Genomic DNA, 12,450 nt, shown 5'->3' on the forward strand with positions numbered 1-12,450 from the left:
CTTGCGTGCATTCAGGAGAGTAAATCAGTAAATTCAAGAAAATTAACCCAGTTATATATTTGTTCAGTTCTTCTAGTTCTGCACTTGTCTGTCTTGGCCGTGTGTAATGTCACGGTTGTTGGTGTTTTTTTTTTAAGGCAGCACTATGCCCTTGCTTGAGGTGGAAGGTGCTTTGTTACGCTTTTTTGTCTTGTTCCCTGTGGCTATTCAGGTCTTAACTTCTTACTTGCAACATTGTCTTTCCCCTTCTCTTTCCTCCCTGCCTTTGGCTGGAGCTGACATCCCAGCAGGAATGTCAAGCAGGGCTTTCCAGTCTGGTAATACTGTATATAGGGAAACCCTGAAACACTTTGTACTGAATTTCCAGGCTTGCTTTCTTAGTAGGGAAGTTACTGCCCGGGTGGTAAAAAGGACAGAGAGGGCAGAGTGATGTAAAGGAGTCTGCTGCAGAGCCGAGAATGAGAGGCCTTCTCACCCCTAGCTGTTTAAGCAGAACTCCAGTGTTATATGCGGCTTTTGATGTAGTGATAGCGCTTCGCACATCCGCTTGTAAATTACTTCTTTTTGAGAATGCTTGTTCCCTTTCAGAGACTGTAATGACTTCAGTGGTGACACAAAGTCATGGCAGCCTAGGAAAACATGAAGTTCTCTTGTTTGGAAAGGCGTTCCTGTTGTCAGGTTCTCACAGGCGTTATTTCCACCCTCCCACCCCCTCAGCCCTTCTCCCCCAGCCTGTAGACTTGTCTGGGTGTGATTTGAAGGCTGTTCACCTGGCAGTTTGGTTACAGCAGAAGCAATTCAGGAGTCTGGTATAGTGGTGGTTGTACAACTTCAGATGTGCTCTGCAATGTGTGGTCAGGAAGTCGGAGGGGGCTGGCTGCCAGGGCTGGCCGCGCAGCAGGCTGAGGTGCCAGATGGTGTGGTACCCACCTTTCTGGAGGGTGCTGTATGGTGATACTAACCTGGGGTGAGTTTGTGCAAACGGATCCATGCTCCCGGTTGCTGGTTCAGAATGGTACCTGCCCTCCAGCCAGACTGAATAGCAGCCTGCAGCTCTCCAGTTATGGTGCTCACGGGTCCCAGCCTCTTCGTGTGCTCACTGGTTTATTCTGTGTGATTGTAGCATTGTTCCTTGTATAGTTCTGTTCCTCCAAACTACAGTAACATGTACTGGGCAATCTTGATACCTTTTCTGTTTGCAGCCTTCCATTACTGGCAAGACTTCTCCAGAGAAATTAGCCATCGGAGCGAAGGCTCTGCCTGCCTTCCTGTGTTCCTGACCAGATCTGCAACTGCTCTGTTGAAAACCAGGGATGTGTCCTTTTGAAGACCTACCAGAAAAAGTGAAGCCAGCACCGAGGAGGTAGGCTTGCTGTTTAACTTGCTTTGGTGTGCTGAGTAAATCAACAACACACACTGAACTATATGCATTCTCTGCTTCCTCCTACATCCAAGGACGTGGCTGGGGCTATGTAATAGTAACGGCTGCTGTTAGGCAGATAGGTCTAACTAGATTTGGCTGTATGTTCATGCTGTCTCTGGAGTTTGCTAATAAAAGTGAGAGTCCAAATTGTCCGTCCCTAATATGGAGTCTGTAGTTGTAATTACTGAATACCTGAATGGTAAAAGCATCCTAACCCGAGTCTCCCTGTCTGCTGTCTCCTTTGGAGCACCTTTGCTCTGTCCAAAGCTCTTAAGAACTTTCAAGGGAAGATCCTCTAGTGCCATGTGATGGTTTCGCAACATGCGAGTATGTAATGAACTGTTGGGACTTGAAATCAAGAAAGAGCTGAAGCTGACAAGAATAAAACAGGGAGACCTCCCTCTGTGATCTCCAAGGGGAAAAGTTATATCAAAGTAAAATATTAAGAGACTGCAAGAAAAAAGATAATCAAATTGCATTGGCTTCCTGAGGACAGATCAAATTAACTCAGGGCCTGCAGTTTGGACAAAGCTAAAACTTCAGAAGTGAACTGGCATTATCTCCTTATGAGTTTGTTGGTTTTTGTTTTTTTTTTTTAACCGGAGGGGAAAAGAAACTGAACTGAGCAGTTGTAGCAGAAGCCCCTGTGAGTGCTGCGCTCTCCAGACACAACTGAATGGTTCTTGTGCTTTGCTGCATGGCTCGTGACTTCTTCAAAAAGATGTTGGTGCATCTATGGGTTAAGTAGTAACTGTTATCTGGTTTATAAAAGATGTTTATGGAGATGTCTGCAAACTTTCAGCTAAGTCATCAAAATCATATCTGGAAGGCACTCTGGGTTTATAACTGCCAGGGAGAGGGACCAGAGCCAAAACTGGGACAGGTGTAGTTTGACCATGTTGTTTGATTCTCTTAATTTCTCTTTTGCTCTCATGGCAAAAGAATAGATAAATGAATTGGCCTCCAGTGCCCCAGATTTCCTAGTAGCTCTTGTGAAATTCTCTTACCGCTTGGCATGCACTGTAATGTGAAATAACACACAGCAACGGATGAGATACTTTGCATGGTCAAGGTAACCTATTCAGGTGTCAGGAGGGCTAACAGCTAGGTTTGCTGCAGTTTTGCAAATGATGACACCCTCTGAGCATTCAAGAGGATTTTCCTTCTTTGGATACCAAAGTAAATTCTATGTATTTTTTCAAGAGAGAAGTAGATGGACACTTAAGAGATACTTTCTGTCCTGAGGGGGTGGAATCCTTTTCTGGACATGCTGGTTTTCCTTTCAGATGTCCTTTGGAAAGCAAGGCACGTTATTTTGGAAGCATTTGCTGGAGGAATGGAGCACACACACCTCCCCAAAACAAAGTAAGGTTACTTAAATGAAGTAATCCACCAGGTTTCTCCCATGGCAGTCTGCTTTCATGAACCCATGCTCTACTTCTTCATAACCGCAAAGCTATGAAGAGGTACGCCTGCACATGCTGCATGTGGGGAAATATCTCACAGTTGGGCACTCCTGTGCAGTCAGCAGGTGGAGAAATAACCACCCAGCTGTTGATTTCTCCTTATCTCTTTGCAACACGTACTCCCTTCTGCCTCTCAAAGGGGGAAGAGTTACAGCCTTGGAGTGGAGCTTGAACCTCCACCCTTAATATCTAGTTAAGGGCTCATGTGCCTCACTGCTGATTTATGTATTTCTGTATGCAAATAATAATGCAAACATGCACTGTAAGAGGCAGGTATTTATTAACTTAAGCTTATGTGATCAAGCTATGGTTTAACAAGTCATTTCAGGAGCAGCAAAACTAACTGATAGTGTATCTCTCCATAGTGGATTTTCTGAAGCATAAAAAAGGTTGTGCTTGTCTGCTTTCCCTTACGGGAGGTGGCAGTGGCATTTCTTTCCTTTTTAGCCAACTAATTGCACGTGAAACCTGTACAGGCTCTTTACATCTTTGACAGCTTTGACTCTTCACAAAATGTAATTTATACCAGACGCCATCTCAGAGGTTGAGGTGTGTGCAGTAGTAGGTAGTGAAAGCGACTGAGCACATGTACAAACCCCTAAATATTGTGTTTCCTCGTGGGAAAAAATGGTAAAAAACCCCACTTGGAGAACATTTGTCTGGGTTTGATTGTTTGTGAAGGACTAGGCAGCTTCCTGCATGTGATAAGTTTTGAGTACAGGAGGCATAGATCTGCCTGAAGAGGAACAAAAGGGAAATAATAAAGCGTGATGTCCTACTCCTCATAGTACCTGAGTCGTAGTGAGACTTCCCAGCATAGAAGGACCATTGCTGCATGCAGCTCTATAAAAGAGGGTCACAGGTTTCTCCTGTGTCCTGCCACTTTCTGTAGCTGTGGACCAGGACGCAGCCTGCCCCCACAGTCACACCAGGTTATTGGGACAGGAGTCTGTGTGCCCCGACAGCCTCGCTTACCACCTTTGAAGTGTGGAGTCTGACCTGTTAAAAGACAGTATGTGCTGCTTTAGATCTTTGTGTCACTGATTGCTAGCAATGATAACATACCTGTAAAACATCAACCAAAATAAATCCATTTAAAGGAATGCTCTCTGTGTTCCTGTGTCTCCTTAGACCTGCATGTGACCTCAGCTCTGCAGCTTTTGCTGTCACAGAAAGCTGGCAGTGTCCAGTCCACATGTAAGAAGTATGAACTTTGGTTTGTGCCAACTTTTGATTCTCTTTTTTTCTTTAATGATACCTATATAATTTTTTATTATCTGTTAATCTAACGAAATTTACTTGAGTTAATTATTTTGAACTCAAGATGGTATGTGATCCATCAGGTGCAGAAAAATATTTGCAGATACATTTGGCTTTATACCCTTCCAGTTAAATTTTGTTCATATTTGTTCAGTAACAGATTTCTTTACACATTCTGAAAAGTTCAGGGGCAGGAATATTTGGTGAATATCAAATTACCCTCCTCCCACAGCCAATAAATGAAGTGCTTAAATTGTATTTACTCTGTAAATTGGCATTTTGTTTTTCTTAAACAAAAGGAATAAAAGATGCACCACGTTTTACGTCAGAACTAGTATATGGAGAGCAAGTGTTAAGAAGAAAAAGCCATCTGATTAGTCATTGAAATTCAATTTTTCATAGGCCAATGGAATAGTAAAGGAGAGTTTCTGCTGCTTTTGTCCACCTCAGCCACCGATGGAGGTGACCAAGGTTTTCCAAAGTGAGTTTGAAAAGCAGCCTCATTAGTTTGAATTGCTATTGCATCTGAAGCTCATACAAATGGTCACAGCCCAGCAGCTATCAGCAGAACACCTTTATAATTTAGGTAATTGGTATTAATGCAGAGGTGGAAAGAGGGACAATACAATATAACAAAGGCAAATTCATGTTTTGATTTGATAAAGCATCAGTCTAAAGTGGCTTGGAGCCAAGGGAACTATCAAGTGTCTGCAGGCAAAGAAGCAAGGACATTTTTACTAGAAAAAGACCGGCGGTGTAGAAGCTACTTAATTCTAAAAGTCTAAAGGAATTTCACCTTTTGCAGTGTCATTAAGTTTTTGCAATAACGTTATTCCTAAAGGTGTAGTGTTGAAAGAAATGACTGCCGTGAACTCTATGTCTGGTGTGATTACAGCCTCTTCAACAAGCAGGTTCTGATGACCTCCTATGGGACAGAGCGCAGAGGACCAGGTGCGTCTCGAACAACCTGTAATGAATTCTCATAGCACCTATAACTGCATTTAAGGATTTGCTCCTTTTAGGAGACAGAAAACCACCAGATATGCTTGTTATATTTCTGGTTGTAAAACAATTTGAGAAAATAACTGGTAAAAGTCAAGACCAGTGAGACAGAAAGAAAGAGCTGGACCGTAAGACTGATCGGACCAAGGTGTGTCCAGTTGGCATTCCTTCCCTGTCAGTGAATTAACGGTGGATACTTGGGGAGACAAGAAGAGAGCTAGCTGTCAGTGCTCCCCAGTCTCCAGCAATTTGCAACCTGCAATGCCAGCGGTGGCGTCTTTGTATTTAATAGCTCCTGAAGGACTCTCCCAAGAATTTATCTTGCTGTCTTTTGACTGTTGGAGGCTTTTTTAGCATGCCATTACTGTAGCCTAGTAGAAAATTATTTTAAATGGGAGGTGTGTATTGTGTGTCCTGTGTTTGTGAGAAGAACATCTGAGCTGGCCTGAGTAGCAGCCTTTTTCATTAATGTAGGCGGGGTGCTAGCGTGTGGTTTTAAGCATTTGTTGTGTACTTGCAAGGAAGATAATTTGACTGGGGCAGTGTGAAATAGCGTGGCTGACTGCATGTGGCTACAAGGCAGGAAATACGGGCTACAGTAGATGCTGACTTGCAAAGTTAGCTTGGATGAATCATTTTTCTCTCTGGCTGTTTACCTTTCTGCTGAGTTTTCTACTCGGATTGGATAAGAACATTACCCTGGCCTGCCTACAGCCAGCTTTTCCCCTGTTTTCTCTTGTGCTTAAGGAGTGCGTTGTGGCATCTGGATTATAAACACGGCAGGGGAATGTTTTAAATCCCCCAAATGGGGATTTGCAACATAAGTCTTGTGGAAACATTCCTACTGAAATTGGGTTATATAAACCTCCGCAAAGCGTGGACTTGCATTGCGGACATTGCTCGTTCACTAGTCCAAGTCAACCATTTGGTTACTGGCAAGAAATTCAGGAACTTTCTGTACCCCCTCCCCTCACTTCCAGGGTGACAATTACCCCTTGATAAGTGTTGCCGCAGCCTGTGAATCCCTTCTTTTGTTCTGGAGTGATTAAAATAAAATGGACGTGGGATTTTAGGTGGCCCAGAAGTCATGCAAGAGGATTTCAGCTAGAAGGTTGAAATTGCTATAGCAGGATGGGTAAAGACAGGGGTTCTCTGTGTGGAGATTCCCATGGAGGAGACTGGGAGCAGAGCCTGCAGAAACGTGTAGAAATAATAAGTTAATATGTACAGGGAAGAAAAGGGATATCTGACAAATAATTTATTAACATCCACGGAGATCTGAGAGAGGCCAGCACTCTGAGCACTGCAAATGGGGAGTTTGTCCCTGGTGGGCAAAGGGCCATCCCTGTTCAGGAAAAGTTAGCTAACGTGGGATGGAGTTGCCTTTGGATGTAACTCGAGGGGCTGGGTGGTAGAGGGTGTCGCAAGTTACAGAAAAGTCTTGCATCTGAGGATACAGCCTCTGATCTCAACCTTTGAGCTCGGCTGTGTTGGGGTGGGGGAAGCATTCAGCAGATGGCTTTAAAAGCTGAGCAGGTTGCTGCCAGAGGAGCCAGCAACTGAAGTGCCACAGAGAGGGGGGTGCGAGCGGTACCCCCCTCTGCCGAGGGAAGCGCAGTCCCAACGAATGGCGGTTAGTGAGCTGGTGTATCTGGTGCGTGACGGCTTGCTTGGGTTGGGGGAAACTTGGCACCGGGGAGTCCCTGGATCAATGGGTGAAGCTGCGTTAGACTTGGTTTTGGTTTGTCGTGGTGCTCTCATTTAACAGCAACAACAAAAAACCCCAAACCAACAAAATGAATGTATAATTGTATAGTCCAAGAATAGACCCTAGCTGATTTGGCTTACGGAATGGAGGACTGTAATTGTGTACATTGGTTCCAAAAGACAAAAGCTCAATATATTAAGAAAAGATGTTGGTAATATCAACTGGATTAATATGTAAGGGTCTTGATTGTGCAAGAGACTTGGAATTTCTTTATTTTGATGCTGTTGATAGCCTTAGGCACTTCCCTAAAGACAAGGGAAGAATAGTGGATAAAGAACATTCAGATGTCACCAACAAATAACTAACCCTAAAAAAGAAATAAAGCAGGAAGCCTATAGGGAATGGTGGATGGAGAAATGGGAAGTGCAGACATGTGTAACTTCACAAAAAAGAAATAGAGGTAAAATGATAGAGCCTGTGAACTTGAGTCACACCATGGCTATACAAAGGCAGCTCTCATGATTTTCCTCTGCTGCAATAAAAGGAGAATAAAGAGGTGGGGGTTTTGATGCTCTCTGAGTAAAGCAAAGATAAAACCTGTCAAGGATGGTGTGAGATGGGATGATCTCAAAGAGCTGACAAATGAAATTTCATGCACAATGCAAGTGGAGATCAGCAAATGAAATATGATGTCTTTGTTCATTTAAATATGACCTGGAAAATTATAGGTCTGTAATTTTACTTTGGTGATGTGACAGGGCCTGAACAATATTGAGGGGAAAAAGCAAATGTGGTCCTGGAGGTAAATGGGCATTGACATAAAACAAGGGCTTCCCAGAGGACATCAAACAGTTTAGAGAACGGTTATTAAAAAGGAAAATCAAAATGTAAAAGATTTCCTTGGAGTGGCTATTGGAGAAGGAGCTGCTGTGATGCCATGTGGAAATTAAGAACAAACCTGTAGAGGATGGGGGGGCTGGTGCAGAGAAACTTTCCAGGTGACAAAGACCTGGCTAAGAGGGTGGTAATGGAAGGGGCAGTGCCCCATGAGAGTGGTCCTGAGCCCTCCTGGGTGCTGATGTCCGCACAAACCATGGGGGCACCACAGGAGAAATGAGGGCAGGGTGTGAGTTTCTGTTCCCACGTCTGTTCATTGCTCAGGCTGTTAAACTTTGTTAAAATAAGCCTTAAAGTTCTGTTCCTCAAGTCAGCCTCTGAAAGCCTTGTTTTACAGTCAGGGAAGTAAGAGTCAACTGATGTGATTTTTATTTTTTAGTGTGCACTACATTTTCATATAACTTCAGTTCCTCTCTTTGGTTTTCTGTATTATGGAAGAATTTGCCTTGATATAGAAAAGCTGGACAATGAAGCTGATAACCATAATCTGATTTTATGCTAATGTCTTCTCAATAAATCTCCCATTAAACAGAAAATGAAATTAAATGAACAAATATATTCTTCATGTGAGACTTTTAAAGGTGGTGTACAATTAGTCACAGTTTTATAAGCAGGATGAATTGGTGGCCATAAAAAATAACCTTTTTCTTATTCTCTGAAAATATATTTCAAATTCAGGCTCAACCTTTTTAACGGACTGCCAAAAGAGATTAGGATTTGAGGGGCCTGAGAATTTTTACATATCCTAAAATTTGGTAGATTGTGAATGCCAAACATAATGTTAAATAAGGAAATGTCCTCACTATGTTCATCCCTTAATCAATTTTATTTTGCCTAATTTTGGAACCACTAGGATATGTCAATATGTTTGGGAGATTGGTATCTATTTGAATGGCCTAAATTGGGTAGAATAACCATAAATGAAAGAAACAGTGCAATCAAATGTGTATTTGATAAGTAATAAAAGCTCTTCAACAGCTTGTCAACAGACAATCCTTCCAACATCACCACTCTTACTTATTAGCTTGAGTTTCCTTTTAAAATCCCACCCTACAGCAATGAAGTATAGTTAATGTATTTCTGAAAGACAATTCTTTTTTTTGATGGAAAAACTCAGATGATGGGGGATAATAGATTCAGCATCAGAATAACCTGTTCCATATATTCTGGATGCCTGTAACAGAAAAATAACATACCATGAATTTTTATCAGGCGATTTTATTACTTAATATCAGAGCAGGAGAGAGAAACTTTGCTTGAAATGATGAAGTAGCATCCCTCATAGTGTAACAGGACATTTTCACCATTAATTATGACTTTGTTGTTGTAAAAGACTTAGTTGTTCTTCTTTTGATATAGCAATGAAATCTCAGAAAACCCTACAACTTGCCACCCTGGATGGAATTCAGGTAGAAAAGACAGTTCTTAAAAGACTGGATTGATTAAATATTAGTATTTTGGACTAATGTTTCCTCCAGTTACAATTGGGTTTTGCTCATGTGCTTTAGACAAAGGTCTAGGGCTGTGGGGGGCTTCCCTTATGTTAAGAGTTCAGTAAATACGTGTGCATTTACCAGGCGGGCCTTGGAGCAGCTAAGCGAAGAGTACAGCTGCTCTGGCACACGCAGAGAGCTCTGTCGAGCGTGGGGCAGACAGACATGGGTTGCTCTACCTGCCGTGTCCGTGCACACCAGACAGCGTGCTGGCCGGAGCATAGATGGCTCTTGCGGCTGCACACCTCCTATTCCAGACGTGCACGTGGCACGAGCAGCAGTCATGACTGCTTGGACTGGTCTGCACAGATGTACCTGTGATAATCCCAGACAAGCGAGGGAATAGACGGGCTTTAATTTAAAGGCTAATTAGGCGAAAAGCCTTCTTCCACCATACCTTCCTCTCACTTGCCAGTGAAGGTCCTGGGCTGTCAGTGACAATGAGTCCTGACATGGGTCTCGGTGGAGCGAAGCCTGCAGCCACACGTGCCGTCAGGCTGGTCCTGACCACAAGCCCTCGCCCACAGCGCTGGCAGTGGATGCCAAGGGATGGGACTGAGGATGAGGCTGACGTGTGGTGGCCTTTCTCCAGCGTAACCTCTTGCCCTTTGAGGGCCTCCAGAACCAGCAGAGATGTCTGAGCATGGGTTTACATAAATTTCCTTAAATATAGTGTAAGTGGAGCTGAACAGTCTCGATTGCTTGCAAAAAAGACAGTGAAGAAAGGTTCTGAGAGGAAAAAAAGCAACGATTATCATTTGGGGCAGGGGTAGAAAACTTTCAGTGAAGGTCTGATGAAAAGTATTTTGCAAAGGGATTCCTAACTCATCCCTGCATTTCCTGATGTATCAGGAAATTTCTTCCAAAAGCAATGCAGTATTCCTTTTGGTTTGGGCTGTTTTCTCTTCCACAACCTTCAGCTGCCACTAAAATGATGGGCAGTGTGGACACGGGTAACATGAGGAAGGTAGGCTCTCTTTTCCCGTGGTCCTTGTTAAGGAGAGAGGAAAAAATACAGCTTTACCTAGGTGAAGTAAAGGCTAAAAGGGATATGGTTGCTCTCAGTAAAACCAACAGGGGATAACACCAGGGAAGAGAAGAAAGCCTTTGAGCTGTATAGCACCATCAGCACAGAACAATTATAAAATAGAAGTGGATAAACTTGAGTTAGATGGCATGCTGCTAGCGAGGAGATGTGGGAGGCTCTGGGACAGCATCTTCACGAGAGGAGCAGGGAATAAAGGCTTGCAGCAGTTAGAGTTTACGAAGCGGATCTCATTACATTTATATGGTGTTCTTGAACTGTCTTTCAGCTCCTTGTCTTAAGGCTGTGCGTTCAATTTGCAGTCTGGGGGTGCCCCAGCATGCTGCTGAGGTTGGAGAGGAGATAACATGTCTGTTTACTGTGTGTGCGACAGTTGTCCAGACATAGGGGCAGCTTGAAGCCTGTAGTGTAAGGGCCCCCACGCTGGTGTTACCACTTAACACCTGTAAAAGTAGATGAAAGAAGGCATGAATTCAGGAGTATGTCTATAGGCACATCACGAGCTTTTTTTTTTTCCCCCCCCTTATGGTTCCAGTAGCATCCTCCTCCTTACACTATGAATCCAAACTACAGCTCTCAAGAGGCAATGGACTCTTCAAGAGATGCAAATTACACTGCACTTTTCCTAAGGTGGTTTTTTTTGGTTCCGCCCCCCCCCTCCACCTTGAGATACTCAAAGGTCCCTCTCTCCCCAGCTAGCTGACAGCTGCCTCTAAGGTTCAGCAGAATGTGTCCAGCTGATATCTGTGCCTGTTCCTTCCCATTAGCTCTGACGATGCCCTTTCCTATCAGCTTAACTTCCTTCTGAGTATGCACTTTATAAAGGCAATAAACCACCTTTTATCCGCAAAGATGCACCTACCAGGCACCCTTCCCTGTGGGACCTACTCCTTTCCCCTCTGGTTTAATGCCTTGACCTTGACAGGAGGCTTGTGGGTTAACTCTGGAGAGGCACGGTATGAGTTGTACTGTTTTTTCTTTTTACCTTCATTTTATTTTAATGGCCGGGGAAAATGGGAAGAATGCAAATGAGTGAATGCCCTCTTTGATCTGTGTTGCTTCTGAGTATAATCTCCTAACCTGGCAGGCACTAGGCACAAGTGGAATTGCTGCCCCTGAGTAGAGAAAGACTTCAGCCACTTTGCAAGCCGTCGCTTGCAGTTTGCTTCTTGTCTTGAGGGACGCGAGTGACCAAGAGATCCTTGTCCCCCTGCAGAACAGAGGAGCTGGACACGCTGTGGGGCCGCTTGCCCCACAATGGTAATTATTCTTTTAAACAGGGATAATCTGAAATCGTAAGGTTTTCCACCTGCGTCTGAAAAATACACAATGAAACATTTACCCTAAAAATGGTTTGGCTGCAGCAGATGGTTCTCTTCAGGGGGACTGAGACAGGAGCAACCTCCCAAAGCCATCCTGAGGTGAGACCCCGGAGCTACCGGCTGGGTGTGGGAGAAGAGAGAAAATGGAAGCAGTAACTTCGGCTGTGAATGAAGTTTGTCCCTGAACACAAAGCCGTGCCAGTATTTTGAGGGTATGTATTTAAAATATAGGGGGAAGGGCCAGACTGGATTCTTGGAGAGGGCAGGGTCATTTTGGTTGTGTTTAGATGGGACAACAGGACTGTTAACGGCCAGCAAAAGATCAAGGCTTGAAGAGTGGGTGATCCTCTGTACCTCTATGTTACTTTACTATGCTTTAAAATAATGCCTAATTACATGATACACATATTCTGTAAAAAACCACGTATCCGTTGCTCTGCAGGACACCGCAAAGTGGATTTTCTGTGAAATCCAGGTTGACCATGTCTCCTCCAGTCCCTTCAGACCTGGGCTACGTGCCCCCTGACGGCGGATGGGGGTGGGCAGTGGTGTTTGGAGCTTCCATCTCAGTTGGCTTTGCATATACCTTTCCGAAAGCTTTCACAATCTACTTTAAAGAGCTCCAGGCTGTTTACAGCATCTCCTACAGCCAGATTGCCTGGATAACATCCATCATGTGTGCTACCACCTACGGAGGAGGTAAGTGAAGCAAGACAGTGGTTTTCTTTGGAAAAGAGCAGGTTGGATCTCTACATAAAAAAGGGGAGGGGAAAATATATTTCTTTGAGAAAGTTCTTGGAAAGCTCTAACTGCGAGTTAGGCTTTCTGTTTTCT

General features: G+C 43.9%; 1 protein-coding gene across 1 annotated transcript in view; it reads left to right on the forward strand.

The window, feature by feature from the left end:
- The first annotated feature begins 12,083 nt into the window (after positions 1 to 12,083).
- Positions 12,084 to 12,450, forward strand: part of LOC102049506 (monocarboxylate transporter 2-like) — a 39,009-nt gene continuing 38,642 nt past the window's right edge. Inside the window, exon 1 of the mRNA XM_055708665.1 lies at positions 12,084 to 12,315. Coding sequence (XP_055564640.1) covers positions 12,099 to 12,315 — 217 coding nt within the window. The 5' untranslated portion in view covers positions 12,084 to 12,098. The remainder of the gene's footprint in view (positions 12,316 to 12,450) is intronic.

This window comes from Falco cherrug, chromosome 4 (genome assembly GCF_023634085.1).
Source record: "Falco cherrug isolate bFalChe1 chromosome 4, bFalChe1.pri, whole genome shotgun sequence".
Lineage (NCBI taxonomy): Eukaryota > Metazoa > Chordata > Aves > Falconiformes > Falconidae > Falco > Falco cherrug.